Here is a 23,552-nt window from a genome sequence, read left to right as displayed (position 1 = left end):
TGCGTATGCTCTGAATGTTCAAGTGAACTAACTAACCAATTGCAAAAAAAAAAAGGAAATACTGATTCACCCCCTCTCAGTATTTCCAACAAAATTTGCTGCTGTTATAAATCATTGTCTTACTATAATTTGCTGGCATAAAACCCCAGTTTATAGTCGCTTTGAGTTTTTCTTCATTCGGTGTGTTCAAACTTCAGATAACCTATTTGAGACTCCTTAGGCTAACCTTAGCCTTTAGATTAACCCATCAGCCCTTTGAACCTGAGTCTTGAACTTATTGTTTCAACCTCTGAAAACCCTAACCTGTCATACCCTTGCCCATTGGATTTTTCTTATAGAATCCTTAAGGGGCATTTTGTAGGAGATCCTTGGGTTAGTTGATCTCTAAGCCCTACCAGGGAAGCCTCCCTTGTGTTAGATTGTGTCTTTCACTAAAGAAAGGGGAGAAGTTGCTGAGGTGATAGTAGTAACACTATTGTGTGTTGCACATTGTCTAGGTCACCTAGTGAAGCTTTCCACTAAATGCTAGATTTTGCTATAACAAGGCTAACCTAGATAAATTGCTTATAGAACAAATTAAAGAAGTAATCCCATTTTCTTTACTTATTAATCAACTCCAGGGAAAATTTTAATAACCCCCCCTAAATTTATAAATATAATAAATGGGCGAATCTCCATGGTATATAGGAAAAATGGAAGGCGATTTTATCAATAATATAATATGCATATATAATTTTTTGGCGAATCTCTCACCAGGCATGGCGAATATTTTACTCAATTATAAAATCTTGTAAGATCTTGGCGAGTCTTTCACTAAATAATAGAACTTTGTAAAGTCCTAGTGAATCTTAGCATAGGCTACATGCTGGTTTAACTCCCCCATTTAAATAGGCTACATTCTAGGTGAATACCATGGGTCAATACCATGTGCCATTTTGGTGAATACCATGGGTCAATACCATGTGCCATTTTTATTTTTATTAATTCTAATATTAGGGTTAATAATGGTTTTTTGCATGGTATTAATAACAATCTAGTCCATGGTATTTGTCCCATAGAATTTTGGCCATAGGTTTCACCTAAATATAACCCATTTTTTGAGTGTTCGTAAATATAAAGTGACTTATGGAGTAAATATAAAAAAATGTTTTATTTGTTTACCATACGTCTCGTTTATTTATATTTTTATTAATTTACCATACCTCGTTTACAAATATGGTATTTGGCCCATAGGATTCACTTAAATAAAACCTCTTTCTTGAGCCTTCATAAATAGAACGAGGGTTATGGACTAAATATAAAAGAGGTTTTATTTATTTACGATACGTCTAGTTTATTTATATTTTTATTTATTTACATATCTTTTGAGTAAGTATAAAAAGACGTTTTATTTATTTACCATACCTCCACTTTACTTATTTGTTGGCTTGTTTGTTGGCTTCCATATTTTGGGACTTGAGGAGGTGAAAGAAGGATTTAAGAGGGAATATTTCAAAGGCTCTAGAGATTCCTTGTAGCAGGAGTTTGAGATAGTTATCTTTGGACCAAGTTCCTTTGTATAAGAAATGAATAGTTAGGAGAAAGTCCCCAAAAATTGCTAAATTTTGAATATTCAAATATTTAGCCAAAGTTAGGCCCAAGAAGAGGCCATACATCTCAGCTTCATTATTATCCCTGTGTCCCAAGCTCCAGGAATAGCTAATGGCTAATTTTCCATCAAGCTTATGAATAACCTCTCCCCCTCCTGCCAATTTTATTTGTTTACACCCTTACATGTATATAAGGTGACTTATGGAGTAAATATTTAAAATGTTTTATTTATTTACCATACCTCTCATTTATTTATATTTTTATTAATTTACCATACCTCTTTTATAAATATGGTATTTGGCCCATAGGATTCACTTAAATAAAACCTATTCTTGAAAATGGGCGAATGGATTCACTTAAATAAAACCTATTCTTGAAAATGGGCGAATGGAAGTTTGTAAGTCCTAATTTCAAGGGCTAAATTTACCTTTTTTACCCTCTCCCTTAAAATAAAGTGGGCTATTTGAGGTGATTTGTAAAAATGTACTATGATACAAAATATTCGCCCACTAAAAATTTAAAACCCCTTAATTTCGCCAAAGGGCGAACATTCGCCCCTAAAATTATCCTTGATCCACTCTTGCAATCCCATTATCCCTAGTGGAAGGATTAGAAATGGAACAAGACCAAGGCCTTCAAGAAATACAAACATATAGATGGTTACAAAGGTCTCTATAACAAAACTATCCTAGCTAGTCCATGAATAAGCTTTGGAGGCTCAAATCGAAACAAACAACCTAGCTCTTTCAACAAAAGATTGAATCTTTGGTCCCTCATCATAGGTACCCTATCTCTTGGCAACAAGTTGATTAAATTGGGCATCCCTCAACCTAAGTGTCCTCTTTGTAGTAGATCAAGAACACTCCAGCATCTTTTCTTGTATTAGTCATATACAAAATCAGCATGGGGTTCGATCACTAAGTTTTTTGGCAACCTCCTCCCGACTTCCATATTTTCGAGTGTAACCCTCTTAGAAGATAAACTTAATCGGGCTATCCAAATTCACACAACAAGGAAACTAATTAGAATTGAAGTGATTGTCCTCATTTGAAAGGAATGAAATGATGCTATGTTTAACAAGGCATAACCTATTAAAAGCTAAATGATTTTCCCATTATGGAAGATCACTAATTTATGTCAATATGCATGTGAAAATGATTCTAGAGATGCAAAATGTCAAATCAGATGTGTCACGCCTTCACCAATTGTCAAAACATTAGGGGCATGCTCCACGTACAATAAGTCGGGAATCACTTGTCAACTATCCAATGTGTTCAGCCCAATCCAAGCAATCACCACAACATAGATTTGGTTAAACTGTTGATGAGACAAGGGAACACCACCACAGCTAGCCCCCTCCACCACAGCACCAAAATTATGAATTCCCAGCACTCACATGGTTATTTCCAAGACAAATACATTTTTCACAGAGGGATTATTTTTCCAATAAATTTTATAAAACTACTACTAATTTTGAAGACTATTTTATGACAACTAATGTAAAAAAATTCCAATGAGTGCCGAGAAACTTATGTCACACATTGGTCATTTTTCGACAATGCCAATGGGGTGAATGCCAATTACAAAGCAAAACATCCAAATAAAAAAGAAAACAAGAATATTGTATCTACTTGAGAATACGATCACCAAATCTACAATAAAAATAAAGGCTACTTTCTAATAATTGCCAGAAAAGAAAATTCCAAAATGGTCAAAAAATGATTTACCATGTGAACACAATGTGAGAAGTCTCCCAAGGAGGCTGTGCAGCAGAATGATGGCTAGGGTGATGCAATCTCAGATCTAAAACTAGTCAATGGTGGATGGGGACCAGCCCCCAAGAATGATGGCAACCACTCTCACGGTGCAAGCCTCATCCAAACAACTAGAGTTACTATCATTGTTAATAGTATTATTCGTTATGTGTGTCAAATCCCAAACTTTAAAGGTTTATGGTTTTTATATTAATTGGACTACTTTTAGCATTTATATATGACCAAGTTGAAGTATTGAGTATTATAGTCACTAGATCGAGTTGACTCAAACCACTTTTCTGTTGAAATTTTGGGCAGCTATGGGATGAATTTCCCAAAGAGAAACCCAACTACCCCAAAAGAATCCCATGTCAACCCAAAGAAAGATTTCAAATGGGATTAAAAAAAATCCTATCATTATTATTTAATATGGCATAAATTTATATGGGCAAGTATTTATGTTGGCTTCAATTAGCAAATTTGAATTTGTGTTTTTCCCTCCAAAGTTCAAGTTGGTTTGGCTTGAGGAATGCCCTAGAAATGGCTAATCGTTGCACCTTGTTGTCGCACAAAGTGTGTAGGCACCGCGACAACGCTCAGAGTAAGGGTTGTCACTCTTGATCCTTACTCACTCCGTTTAGACTCTCTCCTAGGCAAGTCAAGGGGGATAGTCCCTAAGGTAAATGGATGAGAAAGCCTATGGAAAACAAGCTCTAGGAGATTTTAATGATGAACAACTTGATGAATTTAAATGAATCTCGATTAATTCAGATGAATAGATCAAACACTAATGCAACCAAGACACGACCTCTGACTAGAAATGATTATAGACCAGTGCCTTTAATTTGAATTAACCATAGATTAAGTAAGAAAACAAGTCATCCGGAATATTTTTCCAATATGTAACGAACAGTAACAATCATGAATGATCGATATAAACGCCCAAAACTTTATCACGCAAGATATTCTAGATTTAAAATGATTTTCGTTTACTGCCTAGATCTAGATTTAATCAACTTTCTCCTATGGCCAATATAAATTTTAAAACACTAGTCACACTTTGACCATAGAAAAATCATGAAAATGCATTTAATCACCAGATAACACCAAGGAACTTTAGATTAGCGCTTCAATTACTCCTTAGGAAAAATATAAAGAAGTAAAACAAATCAACGGGTTAATAAATCGAATTTTTAATGGGCCGTAGACCACGTTAAAAAATTTTAATGTTAAAGCACAATTCCTTTAATTTACTTTAACTCCTTGTCACAAAAATTTAAGATTTTTAGAATTTTTTAATTTTTTATGATTTTTTAATGAAATTTTTAAATTAGAAATAAAAGAAAGGAAAAAATAAAATGTCAAAAGGTTAGTTTTTTAAAAGTTTTTTAAGTTTTTAGATTCTTGAAACTTTATATTTTTTAATCAAAACCATAAAAAAGGTGAAACTAAATGGAATGAAATCAAATAAAAATAAAAATGAATGGCCGACTTAAACCTTAAAAAAAAATATATAAAAAAACAAAGCTAAATGAAAACTAACGCATATATACAAATGAACATAAAAATCGAATGTATGCGTTTGTGGTTTTTTGCAACTGCAGGTCGACAGAGAAATGCACGCGGGAGTAGCTTTGTTGGATGAAGGGAGCTCGGGCTGCAGTGATCGCTGCGTGAGAGCCTAGAGAAGATGGAGCTGCTTGCGGGTTTATGTATGGAGCAGCTAGGAAAAGCGAGAAGGGATGCTGAGGGCTGGAGCTGCGGGAAGGAGATGGAGGCTACGGGTGTATGGCTGCAAACAGGATAAGGATTGAAATGGCAGTGTGAAGGTGGCCAGTCGAAAAGCGATGGAGCTTTGATGACGGAGGCTACTGCGGATAAGAAGAAAAAGGCAGATTCGATGGTGGAAAAGGGTTGTGTAGGAGGGCAGGTCAATGGAAACTAAAGGCTAGCGAAGGGACAGACAGCGGGGTTCAGGCAGCCACGGAATGGATAGAGGGAGATCTCAAGGCCACGGAAAGGCTAGAAAGGAGCTGCATGAGGGTTTGCAGATTATGGCAGCGAGAACAGAAGTCTGCGTGAGGGATCTGAAGAATAACACAGATGGAAGGAAGGAAATGTGGCAAGAGAGAAATGGAGCAGCAGCACGCAACGAGGGTTTGGTGAGGAAAATGCAAAGAGAGATGGCAGCGAAGCTGGGACTTTGCCGATTCGAAGAGAATGCAGGCAGCAAGGCTGGGGCCTTGTTAAAAAAAAACTGAAATTTTCCAATAAAACCCAGAAATTCAAAAAATGATATCCCAACAGTAACCCAGAAATTTCAAGATTAAAATGTTATATTCTGCTTCAGCATTTATTAATAAAACCCTTAAAAATTTCTCCAGATTTAGAAAAAATTTGAAACCCTGGACTGCAAAATCTAGATAGAATCCCTGCAAAAATGATGTTGCTAAACCCCAGAGATCCAGATCTTACCCTCCAAGGCCTAGATCTGGACTCTACACAGTTTTCTCCTTCAGATCTGTAGCTGCAAGACAACAAGAAACATCCAAACCAATGTTGCACAAAGCGGGGACGTGGAAGCGTCATTTTCCAAAAATCTAGGAAGCGAAGCATCCACGGAAGCGTCTGCTCTATATATATATATATATATATATATATATATATATTTGCATTTATACTCAAAACAAACATCCCAAATACCAAATTAATTGTAGAAGACATGAAAACATGCATATTTTTGCATAAATCAAGATAGATATGGCATCCATGATTCCATTGTAGTTACTAGTATGTACAACAACCATCTATATTCTAGCTATTACAAACATACATCAAATTTTTAAGCATATTATAAAACATAAAACATTTAAGCATATTATAAAACATAAAACATAGAGCATATTATGATTTATTTAGCAAGTGAGTAACTGTCAACATTTGTCATGTCCAAAATTCAAATAATAATGTTTACAAAATATGTCACTTGGTCAACGCCAAGACAAAAAAGGTTCAAAATTCAAATTCACAAGCCTACAAGATTAATGAGTAATCTATGACAAAAGTAGTAGATTGTGAATATATCTACTAATCTCTCCTCTTTCCACCACGAAGAGAACGTGGCGGCGGGCCTCCACGTGATGGCAGGCCTCCACGTGGTGGCAATGAAGAAGGTGGTGCCTGTGGAAGTTGTGGCAGTGGCACTGAAACTGATGAAGAAGAACCCACTACTGTTGGTGTTGAACCATGGAACCTAGGAACAGATGGGGGTGGGGTGACATATCAACACAATCATCATCATCCTGGAATCGCTCAAAAAATTCATGCAAAAAAAACACTAGTTAACAAAAAAATTAAAAACATGAATTAGAGAAATGCTTTATAAGGAAAAATTGGAAAATTCATACCACAATGGACATACCTGGATAAGAGCATCCTCTGATTGCTCTAATTGCAACACTCCATCCTCCAAATTGGGCTCCTCTGGATTCTTGTCCCAAATCAACAGGTCTTTATTAGACTTTGCATCTTCACAGTAATGGGACAACAATCGCAAGTTGTAATGAACATAAACCAAGCTCTCTGCCCGGTCTAAACTCAACATGTTCCTTTTAACACTGTGGATGAAAGAATAAGAGCTCCAACACCTCTCTGCAGAAGAAGTGTTTACCACCTGTGATAGCACCCGCAATGCCAAAGTTTGTAGAAGTGGAGTACCCCCTCCATGCATGTTCCACCACTCAAGAGAAGAAAAAGTCTCTCGATCTTTAATTGCATGCATGCTCCCAAATGGACCAGGCGTATAGTTGCTCACCTGTCTCCATACCAATGCAGCCTCCTCCTCATCAGGGATTAATTTACTCAATGCAGCCATATATTTTCTGTGAACCTCTTGATCTTGGTGTGGTTTTCTCCTGCTTCCCCCCCCAGGTGCTGGTGTTGAAAGCCATGATGGTTGATAGTATTTAGGTGTCAAAACATATGCTAATGCATGCAATGGAACATTTAGCATTTCCCATCGGTTTTCCACCTGTGCACGAATATAATTGTACAAGGTGGTATCTCTAGGCTCAACAATGTCTTTAATCTGCCCCAACATGCTATCCATTTGCTCATACACCTCCCCAATTACTGGTCGATCTAAATCTGCAAACTTGATCATGTAATAAATTGGTTTGGTGAATTGCAAAACATATTTAACCTGTGCCCAAAAGTAACTGTCAAGAACAGTGTCCTTGACTGCATTAGCACCATCTATGTCAGTGTTAATTTCATCCCATGATTCAGCACACACCAGATTAGTTAAAGCTTGTCTCACCTTCACTAGCCGCCTAAAGGTGAGGTAATAACTAGCAAATCTTGTCTTTGCAATTTTAAGCAACTGCAACTTGGAGTAAGTGTCATAGAAGTAGTTTACCCTTGTATGCCCTGTGATGAATTTAATGAGTTGCTTCCCTCTCCTGTAAAGCTCATTAATCCACCCACATTCTTTGTGCTTCACAATATCATGCATCAAAAGGTTCAATGTGTGAACCAGGCACCCAAACCAAAAGATGTGTGGATAAGTACGCTCAATAATTTTTCCTACTGCCTTACAGTTTGCTGCATTATTTGTGATCACTTGAACCACATTATTCGGACCAACATCTTTGATTGATTCCAATAGGAGATCTACAATGTTTTGTGCAGATGCAGTGATGGAGGAGTCATGACATGTAATAAATATTGCACCACTAGAAGAAACACCAAGAACATTTATCAAATGTTGGTTTCTAATATTTGTCCACCCATCTGATACAATGGATACCCCAGAATCTACCCACTCATTTGTAAAACGTGTCAAAGCTCTTTCAACCTTAGCTTTTTCTCTTTCTAATAACACTGTTCTAGCTTTCTCATAGTTGGGGGCCTTGTATCCTTTTGGGGCTTCATTGATGGCCTTTACCATTTCATGCCAATAGCGAGAGCGAAGCACATTGAATGGTATACCGCAAGCACAAAGAAAACGGACTATCTTTCCATCCACATCATCCCTCCCAGCAACATTAAGGAAATCCCCTATTGTTCTTCTACCTCCAAAGCTTGGAGAAGTACCACGAGGAGACGAGCAGCTACCAAATTTAGAGGTTGCACTTGATTCAGAATGAGTTTTTCTTTCTTGTTTTTTTGTTGTGCAGCATCCCTCTATTTGGATGTATTTTCTTCTTTCTGCAGTTGAAATGTTTGGGCAAATTTGTACCCCCACAGAACCCTTTTTTTCATCACTGTCCAGCACCCCACAAAGATGCCTCCTCACACGGGTATATGAACCACAATATGGTTTTCCTCCATGACAACCATGAGGGCACACAAATTTGTAAGTTCCACCACCCTTTCCTCCATCAAGTTTGGTCAAGTTCCACAAGGGTGTTAATGCAGCTTTCCCATCTAGTGTTTCAGTTTCCCCTTCAGGTTCATCCCCTTCCTCTTCAAAGCCTTCCTCTTCATCATACATTGGGTCACTCATATTGGGACCACTGTCCTCTTGTGTTTCTTCCCTTCTATTTCTATTCCCCCTTGCCATCATTAAAACCAAGAGTCGAATGATACATAGAAGCCAAAAGAACACCATCTTGGAATATGGATATAGGTGGTGGACAACCTGAAAGTAAAGGAGCAAGTAGAAATAATGGGAAAGAGTCGGAGAGGGAGGAGAAAAATACAAAAAAAATGTCAAAAAAATAAGGGAGTTTGGGGTTTGAACTTACCTCTTTAGCTCTTGTAGATGAAGTCCTCCAAGCTCTTGCTCCAAGCTCCTCCTCCTTCTCCTAGCTCCTCCTCCTTCACTCCTCCAAGCTCTCCTCTCTTCTCCTCTCATTTCCTCTCTTCTCTTCTCCAACTCTCATAAACTCAAAGTGAGCAAATGAGGAATGAATGGGGGCTTTATTCCCTTCATTCCTCACCTTAACCTCACCCTAACCCACCCCCTTTATGCCAAGTCAACAAAAATTTAAAAAAACTGAATTTTACCTTGCGTGCGGCCTTTTCCGGAAGTGTACGGGAAGCGTACGCTTCCTCCTCCGAAGCGCCATGCTTCGTACGCCCGAAGCGTCGTACGAAGCGCGCTTCGAAGGTCTAGAAGCGTGCTTCCGAGCCACGCTTCCGAAAATTCCAAAAAGCGGCAAAAAAATTCGGAAGCGCGCTTCCGCCGAAGCTTCCTAGGCGCCTCCATACGGGACGCGCTTCTAGGCTTGGAACCGGGGGGACACTTCATGCAACATTGGCCCAAACGATATATACAATGACCCAAAAAACTAAAACCCAGAAAACCCAAGTCAGAAAACTGAAAATAATTATAGATCTATGTACATGAATGGCAAATCTATCAGATCTAGGGAGTGTGAGTCCAACTCCGCTCCCAGATCTGATAATCTGAGGCTCTCAACAGCCAGATCTATCGATTTAGCACAGAAAAATTTAAAATTTTTAAAGTTTAAAGGAGGTGCTGAGCTCAAAGCCCTTCATGCATCACCCATAAAAAATATCTTATGATAAGCCCGGGATCAAATTAAAGTTGGGCTCTTCAGAAAACACGGATTGGGAGTTGGCTGGTTCAACCGAAAACTTCCCCAAACGCCCGATGATCTAAAAATCAATACTTTCCTGCAAAACTCGATTCGGTCATCAACATAGAGCGAGAAAACTATAATAAAATTCAGATAAATAGAGATACCTGCTATTACATTCAAAACTTAAATTATCATTCAAACCCCAGCGACTGAGCAAGATATCTGTACTCAAATCACTCTTCAGAAAGCTACATCAATGGCTAAAAAAAAATATATGCATGAAAATGACAAATCTTACAGTATTTCCACGAAGAGTAACACCAGCAGAAATTAACCCCAAAGTCTTCCTTTATTGCTCATAAAAAAGATTACAAGAGAGCTTTTCACTTAGCACACAATCAAAAGATCGGATCAACTGACTGACAAATGACCTCTTATTTAAAGATAAATCCTCCAATGGCTAGTTCGAGTGATCCTCGACAAAGCAATCTCGACCATTGATGAGGATCAAAAATTCTTTTAATCTCATCCGTCGAAATTTTAAATTCTTGAGGAAATTCGAATTTTTCAATTTAATGCATTTTAATTGATTCAAAAATTAAATTTTTGAATTAATTTCCTCAAAATTTTGACTTTGACTTAACCCTAGGGACCAAAAGCTTAAAATTTAGCAAAATAATCAATTTACCTTAGTCCCTGGACCTCTTAAAATTTAATTTTGAAGGACCAACGAATTTTGCCTTCGGAGAATTTAAATTTACCTAGGACCTAGAATTAATTAAATTTCTGGCTTAGGATTTTAATTAATTTTTGACCAAAAAAATTAATTAATTAACCTATGAGGGGATAAATTATTTTTCCAACCCTCAAGACACTTTACATCATGATTTTCACATTTTTTACATCTCAAGGGGGAAACCCCATTTGCAAAAGACCCTCATAGACTACTCAGTTTTGTGACACAAATATAATCTAGCAAATCAAGCAATTTGTAATAAAATAACCTAACCAAATAGTTAGGATTATTCCCAAATCACTTTTACATAGACTCGATCTAGAACACTAGGACTCCCCTAAGATCTCAGTAACAAAATCCATTCCGACTTTGGGGTAACGCTGAAGAAAAACTCTGTCGACCATCCGAGAATGGATTGGTGAGACAAAAAACCTCCCGGAATGTAAATCGTCACTAGAAAAGTAGGTTTACCTAGGTAATTACATACACGACACAGATCTGTTGAGATTATTTACATTATACACATGCAGACTAGGTTTACATTATAAGATGATGATCAAGCTGATGATGATAGTTGGACGGCACGAACACATCAATCAGGCACTATCCCTTTTGCGAAAAAAGGGGGTGTACTGCTATGGGTCATTGACACGTAGTGGTCAACACACCTCAAGATTATATAAATAAGATGCTTGTCATTTGTTCAACACACTCATCTTGATCTAAATTTTTTGGTGGAAAAGGAGCTTGCACTATCTAAGGCATTTGGACAGAGCATAACCTATTCCCGTGGCAGCTCGTAATGTACTTCTATGGCAGCTCGTTGCGTATCATATGGCATCTCATTGTATATCTTGTGGCAGCTTGTTATGTATCTTGAGGCAGCTCATTTGATAATGTTTGCTGCCTATCTCTACTCTTTGCGGCCTAACCTAATGCGGCCTATCTCTACCCTCTAGGGCCTAACCTAATGCACCCTATCTCTACTCTCTATGACCTAACCTAACGCAGCCTGTCCCTAATCTATGTGGCCTAATCTCAGACCATCTACAGCCTTCTTTGTGGTATATTGTGCAGCCTCTCTGGAGTCTGTGGTATATTATGCAGTCTCTCTATGATATTTTGTTTGGCATTTCATGCAGCTTCTCTACAGTATTCTATGCAGACTATCTATGTCCTATATACGCTCTTTCTCCAAGGATATGTGTGTTCTTTTCAGTAAGTATATACAACCTTTCTCTGTAAATATAAGGATTGCTCCAGCAAGGTTAAATCGACCTTATATGCAGGTCCTTTGGTGTTATGGTGTTATTTTTGTGACCCTAAAGGCGACCTTTATAAGGCCTGTTAAGAGATCACCGTGACCTACTTAAGTAGCTTTTAAGTGCCCTAATCCTCTATGGTTCGCAGTGATGTATGGCTATGATGTATGGCAACAATTCTTGTGACTTATGATAGTGACTCTTGATACATGGCCATAAGGTATGGCAGTAAGATATGTCTCTTGTAACTGTGATTTATGACAGAGGTAATTGTTTCTATATGGCAGAAACAGAGATTCTTGACAGTGATATTTGGGCAGCGATTCTTATATCTATGATAGTGATGTTTGGAGCAGCGATACATGTGCTTATGACAGCATTGATGGCAGTGACTCTTACGATGTATGACTGTAATATATGACAGTATTTCCTATGCTTATGACAGTAACATATGGCAGGGATACATATGCTTATGCAGGACAGTGACACTTATTGTGACAGAAATATATGCTATGGAGGCAACCCTATCTGAGGTTGTGGAGGACTCCCTGACAGTCTTGTGAACTGCCATCTTATGAGGATCCTGTATGATTCAGGATTGGCCCTAGGAGGTATAATTTGTTTGATGGCCTGTGTCTCATTCTTATTGTACTTTGTACCACAACTGAACATTTGATGAATATCTAATAGAAGAAGAAAAATTGATTATGGTTTTTCCCCTTTGTGGGGTTTTTCCCTAGTCTCTGACCAAAACTCCTGGTGTCTCTATCGTGCATGCTTTTCTTCTACTATTTCTTACTGTTCCGCTGCATTGTTGATGTTATTGTTCTCTCTATATAATTGCTTATGATGATATGATGATATGGGCTTAATGTAATGTGAAAATGTTGAAAAAAAATTAAATGCATTATTTACAGCAGAGAACAATCTAGCCCAAAAATTAACATTTTCAAAACACAAATTTGTGCTATAGTGGAGAAACCCTTTCCCTGAGCTATAATATCACTGTAATGGCTAGGTCTCCCAATCCCAAAAACACAAAGTTCAAGACAAGTTTGTAAGGATTCTATGCAATGCAGCTAACCAAATTCTAAGCATAGGGATCATCGGTCCTTCTACTAGAACCCTGACATAGGAAAAGCACTCTCCCTCCGGAGTCAAACATTCCTGCAAGGCAGATTCAACACCCATGCAAACAACCATCCTCCTTAACATGCACTCCATGTAGAATATATCAATGCGACATACAATAACCACCTCATCAAGGAGTGCGCCACATCTGGCACCAAGTTCAAGGTCAAGTTTCGACCTATAAAAATTTAAAGTCTCTCTGTTGCCTCCACGAATTGCACACCTAAGAATGCGGGAAAAATCCTAAACCCCACAAGGTGTGTCCTTTGTGGCAATGCTTAGAGAAGAGGCTGTCACCTAATCTCAACTCTCTCCATCTAGGCTCTCTCCTAGCTAAGCCAAGGGGGGTAGACCTGAAGGAAGATATCTAAGGAAAGCTTGTTAAATCTAACAAGTTCTAGGAGATGATTAGTAAACCAATTAGGCATTCACCATTCAAATAACTTGAATTATAGCTTGAAATGATATTGATTAGCAAGTACAGATAACTATGAGCATATAAACATCAATACTGAAAACAGATCAACTAGATTCAACAATATAGATCCTGCAAGGAAAGTAATTGTGAGTAGACCAATGCCGATAATAATATACTTACAAGAAATATATGCTCAAAATAAAATCACAATACTTGTGATGAAATATGATTTTCAAGTTACAACAAATTGCAAAAATGGGAAGCTGAACAAAAGCAAGTGTTAGTGAATTAAATCAAAATTTATTAGACACAACTTTGAAAGATGAGCAACTATAGTAAAAATTGCAAGTGAAAAAAGCTTGTACTTGAACTTGAAATTGCTCAAATATGATATAATGACATCAAAGGGAGCTTAATATGAGCATGAAATGGACAACTACAAGAACATAAAATCAAGCGCTTGCAAGTAAATGTAAATGCTCACAATCCAACTTGTATGTATTTGAGAAAGACCTTAAATGATAACCAATTATATGCAACGTGAATCAAAGTTTTAGGTGAGTGTGTGAAGTAAATTGGTCTTGGTTAATTTTATTGATTCCTATTCTAGCGTGTTACTTCCCCTTAATTCCTTCAATTTGGTAAAGACTCGAGGTGGTTGCAAGAAGGCTAAGTGAGGAAGCTAGGGCATCATTAACAATACCCACCTAGTTTTTCAAGACAACCCGCATGTCTTCGTTCCTACAAGGGACTTAGCCATGCAAGAGAACTGTGAGGTCATCGTTTTACGGTTTTACCTTTCCTCCAAACTCAAATCTTGGGAAATTGAATGAAAGTTGAGGAAGATTTCCTAAAAATCTATCAACCAAGCTTATGCTTGGAGGTAAATTTAGAGAGATGAAGTTAAAACAAGTGCTTAATGACAAAAAAAAATTATGAATTGACATTGCTAAGTATAGCTCAATAAAGTGTCACACTTTCCTAGAACTGCAAGATCTGAAATGCAAACAAGTTAGATTATGAAATGAACAATGAGATAAGCAATATACCAGCAATAAAATAAATTATATCAGCAGTGAATAAATCAGATCTAAGCTAGTAAATCAGCTATGAAAATGAGTGAATTTAAATGTGATAACTAACCCAATGCAAAAATGCAAATTAGAGATTAGATCTAGCATGTAAATGAGCAGCTAGATGATTAAATGAGCAAGAAACTAAACTAAAGAAAACAAATGAAGAAAGTTAGTCACCAATCATCCAAAGATCCTCCTTCCAAATGAGGAAATCGGGATGCCAAGGGGAAATCCCCAAGCTCCCTCAAAAAGAAAATTTATTTTTATTATTATCATAGATGCCTTCTTATAGAGAAATGAGGGATCTTGAAGAGGATTTATAACAAAGGCTTAAGGAGCAAATACTCCTCAAAATACAAGATGCAAATGAGAAAAATTTCCAATGCTTAAGTGTTACAGTGAAGGAGTTTCTCAAGTGAAGAAACTTGTTTTTCCTCCAATAGATCTAACTTGGACGGCTCAATTTCGAAGTCTTTGGGAGGAAGATCTGCGCACAAGATAGAGAGATAGAGGGTTTTATCCACAGATCAGGGTAGGAGAGATCTCAAATATGTAGATCTCTTGATATTTCAAGCATCCACCTATGGATCCATGGAAAATGTCTTCAAAGAAAACCCCAATCCTCAAGCTTCCAAGAGAAACTACAAAAACATCAAGAGGACAATTAGAACTGTTGCAAGAGAAAATAAATCACAAAATAGTGAATATGTACACTTAAAAATACAAATTCCAGCAACAAGAGTATGAGAACACCTCCGCTCTTGTGCAAGAAATAAGGGATTAACCATCTAATACGCTCTAAAAAGCTAGATCTGTAAATGAAAATGCATAAAATAAATAGATCTTGATTTAAAAAATGAGATATCTTAGAGATTTGGGTAGAAACTCCCTTTTCAATCTTTAGATCAGACTTTGAGAGAAGTAAATTAATGAGGATTCTTCCTGCTTTCGACTTGGCAGTGGGTTTGCTCAACCAAAAACTTACCCCATGCTCAAGATCTGCTTCATAAAACAAAGATCTCTACACACTTGACAAGAAATCATTAGATCCACAAGAAGCTAGATTATACAATGAAATATAAGGCTAGGGATTCAACCAAAAACACTCTAGTGCTTCTCCGTCTAGAGTGGTCCTCTAACTCAAATATTAACGCAAGATAGCTTTACATCAATAGATCCAAAGCCTGGCAAATGGAAATATCAGATAGATTTAGCACTTGTAGAGCATTAAGAATGAACTGAGACAATTATACCTCAAAGGCAGACGAATAACACCACATAGAATAAACCCCAAAGTCTTAGCCTTATTAGATCTGGAAAAATAGAGTATAAAATTTGCAGAGCCACTAGCCCAGTAGCATCAGCTAAGTATTACAATTAATTCTAATGAGGAGCTCAAGCCTCAATTTATAGAAAAAATGGGAGTAGATCCCATTGATAGATCCATCTCCAAGTGCAATGTGTTGATCCCAAGGAAAACATCTTGATCCCTTTGAAAAACGTCTTGATCCCATGAAGAAATTAGAAATGCTTCAATGGCCTGTACAGTCTCCAAGAGAGATAGTTGTTTGCAACTGGAAAAATGGGTGGAGTAGTGGCAATTTAGTGTTGGAGTAGTGGGAGACCCCCTTCAAGCTCATCCCAAGTCAAAACTTGACCAAAACCCCCATCAATCTTGGAACTCAAATTATCCTCCTCAAAAAATGCGATTTTTTGGGACATTCGTTGTGCTTGAGGACCATTGATTTTTTTCTTGTGGTTAGCTTCCTTGGTAATTGGAGTCCCCATCACTTTTTGACTTGACTTTAGTTTTTTGTTAATTTCCACCTCGTTTTGAGCATTTTCGACTTGGAGAAAAAATTTGTTTTCTCTCAACTATTAATTTATGGCTAATTTATTTTCCAGTTTTACGTCAAAACTTAAGAAAAATGAGCTTTGAGGGGTAAATAATTAGTTTTTCACCCTTAAAGTGTGTCCTAGTAGAAAGTTGTGGTGTAGAGGTCTAATTTTGAGTACACATACCCCCTACAACTTCTCTAAACAACACTTATTACATTTACATCAAAAATTTATTAAAAATCTTGTCCTATGGGAAATTTTTAACAATTATAAAAGTGACACCTAGACTTAACCAAATTCCGCAAAACTTTAGAGATGATCTAGTATGGTAATATACATTGATTCTAGACACTAGAATTCACCTAAGACTTTACCATCGAGCCACACTCCAGCTTTGGGGTATATCTGTGAGAAAAGCTCAACTATTTATTTAGTGTTGAGAAACACAAATAATTAGCTAAGGAAAAAAACTCCCTAGAGTGGATTCACTTGCTAGTAAATCCCTAAGCTACCTATGTCTGTTATGACTCTATTTCACCATACTAGCATCATTTTTACAGTGTCCCTGCAGGATTGCGGAATCTAAATAACAATATGATAAGAAGAAGAGGAAAGGGGCTTAAAAGGCCTGATGAAGTTTGAAACTTTGACTGATCTGATGGTGCTGGAATGCTCTAAGTGTACTTTTATCATGGAGTCTTTGACAAATCCTTAAATGCAACTTTAGTGGTCAACGCTCCAAAGATAATTAATCGAAAGGTCTACGATACAACTAAGTGGCTGGGGTTTAACCATACATCCCACACATCACATGAAGACACCACTAGCATGATGTAAACACTTTTAGAGCAACTAGCCAATAGCCATTATGTCGAATTAGTCTATGGACCAATTTTTCTAATGTAAATAATACTACTTTTCAAGCAATTTAAGATATCCTTCATTGGATGAAATATATAAAATGTTTATTATTCATAATCCATTGATTAAGAACTTCCTTATTGACACCATAGCAAAAAAGGCATCTACTCTAGTAGCGAATTCTAACTTTTGGTCGCTCCGCATAGAAGATACAAGGCTTTGATTCACTCTAGACTTGATAAACAGAGAATCAAATAATACAACCATATTTTTTCTATGCGCAAAGGTATCTGAGTGATAAAGAAGCTCAACGAGAGCTTGTTGATGAGCCAAAATAAATCCTAGTCAAGACATTGTCTAAATCTTTGCTAACTTTATAATAATTTTATGATGCAACAAAATAGAATCTTATTTACCAATTACTACCTACTACATAACACTAGAAAAGAAAGATTCATCTTCCAAAGACTTAGAACTAAAGAGAACCTAATTGCAATTTCAATTTTCAACCATAGAGCTCACCTTCATCACATCTTCACACACTAATTAATTTACGCATCCCAAGCTCGTTATACAGAACACAAATGCTTATGACACATGCATCATCTATTACTAACAAACATTTTCTCACCCAACAGAAGACACATACAAACAAACAAGATTATTTTATTCTATGGGATTGTAAGTCAGAACCAAGATTAAACTAGACACTTAGGACAAACTAGTAAAAGCTATGTTCTTGTGTATAACGCTAAAATCAAGTCAACGCATTCAGAGTTCTCAATGTGTGACTGAGGAAAGGAATCTTACTTAAATAGAAGCTAATGGCACTGAGGTGCCAGGTATTTGACACCCAAATAATAGCAACATTCCACAACAGCAAGTAAAAATATGCTTTAGCATTATAATAAAGAACTACTTACCATACTTGTGTCCATAATACTTGGAGGTGTTTAGATTATGTACCTTTGTCACTGCTCGAAGCACAAAGAGGAATGTGAAGTACAAATTTCTCATTCTCTCAGGATATTTCAACACCCGTTCATAAAGCAAAATTGGATTTGGCCCCCACTGGACAAAGATAATCAGCATAACAAGAGCTCTTATGAGTGATCATACCTCTAGTTTGTACATAGAATTCAACTGCTGCTAATTAATAACCCAAACCCATGTATACAAAAGTAAGCCTTAAAAATGGTTTGTAATATAACTACAAATCTGCATCACATAAATATGGACATACACATCAAAATCTAAAGAACAGATGGATATTACTGAGAGGGCCTACCAGATCCTTTTCCTCATCAAGTAGATATTCTGCTGCAATATGAACTGTAATAGAAGAATGCAACCCTGAAATAAGCTTGTAGAAAACCCGCCTCTCTGGAGAGGAATCTCCAGGTCCATCTACAAGCATATACATCAAAAGCCAATAAATAGCATGTAAAGAATGATCTATCAAGAGGAAGACGTATTTTAACTGATGAAGACAACAGCTGCTACATAAAAATACTAATAGTAGATAAACAAGTTATAAGAAATCCCCTATGTATAAAAAATATCATTCTCAATCCTACACTGTTTTTCCTCTAAACAATTTTTTAGGAAAGCTTCTAGCAGTTGAACTGTTTTCAAGAGTAATTTTATAGGCATTCCTTCCCCCAAGAAAAGAATCATTAATGAAAAACATATAAGGCACTTAATCATTAATGAAAACCATGTAAGGCGCTTACATTTATATTTATTATATCTTATTCACACATGTTTACCAATTCCATCTGGTTTCATAGACACACCCATGGGCCACGATTTAGACACAAATGTGTCTCAACATCACAAAAGTACATTGAGAAAGTCCTAGCAGAAAAGCGGGCCTCAAAAATGAAAATTGAAAAACTTATCTGAAAGGTAATAACATCCACATATTCTGAATTTAGAGTCTATGCTATTAATTTTTGGAGTTGGCATTCACATTATGCCATTATGGTGAGTTTAAAAGAACATTTAGACAGAACACATCCCTACCCCTTCTCAGCAACAATTTCATAACTGCGCCTAATGAAAGCATTTAGAAGAATAAACATATAGAAGGAAAACCCAAAAGGGAGAAGGGGATGCATCTTTAATTCACAAGATGAAAATAAGTCTTTCATCCAGTGTGAAGTCCCTCCCATCTAGATTCTCATATGATCATTTTGGCACAAAAAGTAGAAGCTACCATAATCGATCAAAGAATTGAAATCTATTGAAGGATTAATAAAAACACATCAGCAAATCAGCACATACCCCTGACTATTGATTGGCATAGACAATCATTTTAGTAACCCATGACTTTGGGTAAAATGATGAATCCTATTTCAGAGGCACGCCAAAGATGTAGAAAAAAGTTCCACATAAAGAAATCATGGTCAATGCAAAGAGAAGCATATCCTCCATAAACCTGAGCAAAGAAAATTTATAGTTCACGAGATAATGCAATCTAAAAAGTAGTGACAGAATTCTAGTATTAGACGTGCATTAGTAATTCGACACCCAAAGAAAACAAAGTGTATGCATGACACCCTAAATACCATTGAAAATCTCAATCTTTACCTGTCTATAAGTTATAATCTTCCAAGGGAAAATGTTGAATAAGACCCCTAAGAGATTGAAAGATCTCAAATCAAATATAGTGCTTGATATGCTTACAGACGGAAGGATATAATAATATTAATGCATATATCTATACATTCAAGAACAACCATGAATAAATAATTATAGGACTTTCACTGCAGGCTTGAAGCATGAAGCCTTATACATGATCCACCATTGCACGAACTTAGAGAAAGGTTTCATATTATAATGCATTTCATGCAGTGGTATCTAATCACCTTTGAGACAATGCTCCTTGTATATAGAGTCCCAAATTCTCCGAGATGAAGGACCAATGTAGCCTGTGTAGCGTTCTGGATTTAGTTGAAGATTTACATAAGTCATTTCAGCTGCAAACAGAAGATACAGAAGCAATTTTACTAATTGAAAGCATGGTAATGTTTCAAAATTTGCAATGCACATTCATGACAAATTATAAGTTTGAGTAGTTTATGATATTTAGTTAACTATTTCCTGGTGTGTAAATTCTCTTTCTAAAAAAGACATTGAGTATGACCACAAATTAACAATTTTACTACATTGCAAGTAATTTAATTTCTCTCTCCTGATGTAGTTAATGTGTATCAAATACAAGACCCAAGGTTAATGATAATGAGTTATAGATTGTGTATACAAAAAATTATTCTTTCGGTAAAAGTATTTGATCACAATACACAATTTACAGACATCAATATCCAAGAAACACTGAACTCGTGACAGAATGTCAATTCAAAGGCTGTTTGCACTTACAGTTGTCAGTCTCGTCATCATAGGTCCAGGGGTTGTCTATTTCCATCCAACCCGTAAATGCCTTACTATCTAGAGTCCGATCAACTGTAGCCTGTGGCTTGCCCTCTTGACATATTGGGTCATCACTGGACAGCTGAATATTTGGTCTCTTGAATGATTCAGGAAACTCATGAGCAGGACATTCGCACACACTACAATCTCGGAGATGGCACATACCATCATCAGGCCAGAATGGACAATCACACCAAAGCCTTGCCTAAATGCGTCAAGCAAAACAAACTAGTTATTAAACAGAAAAGTTTAAAGAACAGCAGCAGAGCATTATGTTTATGAAAGCTGGCCATGAGAAAACTCCAAGAAAGCATATATTGAGATGGAACTGCAATGATCAATAATAAAAAACCCATTAATCCACAAGATTTATCAGAAAATGCTTGGGAACAAAGCATGCAATCTTAAGATTATCAATTACAACTTTTGTAGATGGCAGAATACATAGAGGGGAAAAAATGTCACTGACCAGATTTCAAAATAAACACCTAACAATATACAAACTAGAAGGTATAGTCTACTTGCTTTCTCTCTATCCCATACCCTCGTTAAAACTAATTACTCTAGTACAGCCCTCCCTCTTTTCCTTTCATGCTTCTCCTTTTGTCTCTTTGCTCCCAAATAGCTTCCAAAGGGAAAGCCAGTGTAGGAAGGTTTAAGGCATTCAAGAAAAACACATCAAGAAATAAGCTTTACAAACAAACAACACTAGCAGTACTAAGTAAGTGGATAGCATACAAAAGGTAAACCCTTTGACAAGATCCTCAAAACAATGTTCCACCAAGAACTCAAATTTAAGTCTACTTTATAGGCAACGTCAAGGTCCCCCAAGTGGGGACCTAGCCATAAACTCTCTATGATGTGAATAGGTTGACAATTTAGTGAGTTGTTGTCGTTACTCTCTTGATGTAGGGACCCTGCCCCAAATATTATATTATAGATATATATAAAAAATCAAAAAAATTATGGGAAAACCCTTTTTAAAATAGGCATTCCTTTAAAATGAACTTTAAATTAGACTTTAAACTAGATATATACATCATTCCCAATGGTATCAAAATATAATTAGAGCAACAACAATGACTCACTAAATAGTAAATTGTCAACCTCTTTACAAAATAGACCAGACCAATATCACCCCCCCTTTAAACAAGCATATACCCTCCTCCAAACCAATGGTTTTTGCCGCAACAACTAAGCAATGTAAACAACAATTCATTCTGAATCGGGCAACTAAGTCACAGAACAAACATTTGTCCATTTTCAAGCCGCAAGCTTTTGTTAGCTTTTGGTTGCTCCAAAAGTATTTTCACGTAGCTAGGAAAACACTTCATTGGATGTGGAGGGATTATGATCCCCTGGCCCCTTTGGTGTATTTTGGGTATACTTACATTTGGAGAGCTTATTGGGTGTAATAGTGTATGCATATCTTGGGATCAATGCTAAGGAGGCGCACTTCTTAATGCGATAGTTGGCATATATGGTTGTTTGAAATTTTCTACGAAGGCACTCTTCTTGAGGAGGATGAGCACTTAGAACATGTGGAGTAACCATCCTGAAGACAAGCATTATGCACTTGCAGGGTGGGCACAAAGTCCTAGGACCATGGGAACCACCTTGTACATATGTTGAGGAGGAATGCTTGAGTTGATAAGCATTTGTTGGAGGACACACCATCTTGCTTAGAGTACTTAGCATGTGGGAACCTAAGCTTGGAGGGTGCACCACCTTCACAATTGCACATAACCTATTGTGCCATGCAGCATTCATGTTTAGTGTAGCACTCCACTTGGGGCTTTGCTGTTGACTTGCGGTCTTGCCCCATGTGTTATTGTTGGCCTCCCTCATACATAAAGGAAGGAAACAACCTTTGTCACGATTCATATTCTATCTTAAATATGTGATAGTTGGTGTGAGGCTAACTATTGGAGTATCTTGAAAGAAAAATTACTTACTCTTGTAACAAGGATAGTGCTTGTGAGCACTGTTGAAAAGTGTAACTAGGTTCGGTCTTCATAATGACATGTAATTGTATTTTTATGTAAAGAGATGAAAAGAAGAAAAATAAAATTATTGTAATGCTTGCATCATGGGTTTCATGAGCAAGAGATTTTATTTTTGAGTCAAGGCTCCCATTGAGAGCCTTTAGGAATTTTGTCATCTAGTCATAAAAGAATAAAAGAGTCATTGTCATGTAATGAAGTCATGTTACACTTTGTAAAGAGTCACACTTGTCTATGTAAAGTCATCCTCCAAGACCTTGTCACTAGCCCTCTTCAAGTCGGCCTACAACAAATGAAGAAACCTAGAAGATCATGTCGGCTCTCCCTCAAGTAATCATGTCGGCCTAAAGGACATGAGGTAACTTGTATATATAGAAGCACTCGACCTCATTTAGAGACAAGCAATTTGGTGAAGAAGAGCCTACAATCATAAGTGTGAAGAAGGACTAGAAAAGAGAAGCGAAGGACAAAGGAAGGAGAGCGAAGGAAGGGATACTTCTGGGAAGTCTGATTTGGGCTTGTATACTCTCCCACGTGTGAAGGTAGCAGATCCAAGGGCATATAGAGAAGGTCGAAGAACTTGTTGCTGCATTGAGGTGACCTTGTTTGGGTAAAGGATCTCGCAAGAGGAAGTCGAGTAGAAGTGTTATAGGTCTCTCTCTCTTGAAGAGACTAATCAAAGAGCAGAGAGCGTTCTAGGGTTTCTGAAATAGGGTTAACCTAAGAGACCGAGATTCTCGAGGAAGCCGAGAAGAGTCTCGAACTCTAAAGCTTGGAGGAAGAAAGAAATCAAGACTCCTAGAACCCACTTTGTCTTTGCAGGATATGATCGATGCAAGTGTGGCAGGCGATGGAGCAATGCACGACAAGCAGGCAGCAACTGTGGGTAAGTCAAACCCTAG

The 23,552-nt window shown here is 37.0% G+C and overlaps 1 protein-coding gene across 1 annotated transcript in view; it reads right to left on the bottom strand.

The window, feature by feature from the left end:
• The window catches only part of LOC149144564 (endoplasmic reticulum oxidoreductin-2-like), an 88,484-nt gene that overhangs the window by 6,524 nt on the left and 58,408 nt on the right, over positions 1-23,552 (bottom strand). Inside the window, 4 exon segments of the mRNA XM_089450112.1 lie at positions 18,182-18,286; positions 18,504-18,622; positions 20,086-20,196; positions 20,597-20,852. Coding sequence (XP_089306238.1) covers positions 18,182-18,286; positions 18,504-18,622; positions 20,086-20,196; positions 20,597-20,852 — 591 coding nt within the window.

The sequence above is a fragment of the Pinus tabuliformis genome, chromosome X, assembly GCF_031772625.1.
Source record: "Pinus tabuliformis cultivar Carrire ecotype Pingquan chromosome X, CPIR1, whole genome shotgun sequence".
Classification (NCBI taxonomy): Eukaryota; Viridiplantae; Streptophyta; class Pinopsida; order Pinales; family Pinaceae; genus Pinus; species Pinus tabuliformis.
Note: the sequence above shows the minus strand (reverse complement) of the source record. Positions and strands in the feature narration are given on the sequence as shown.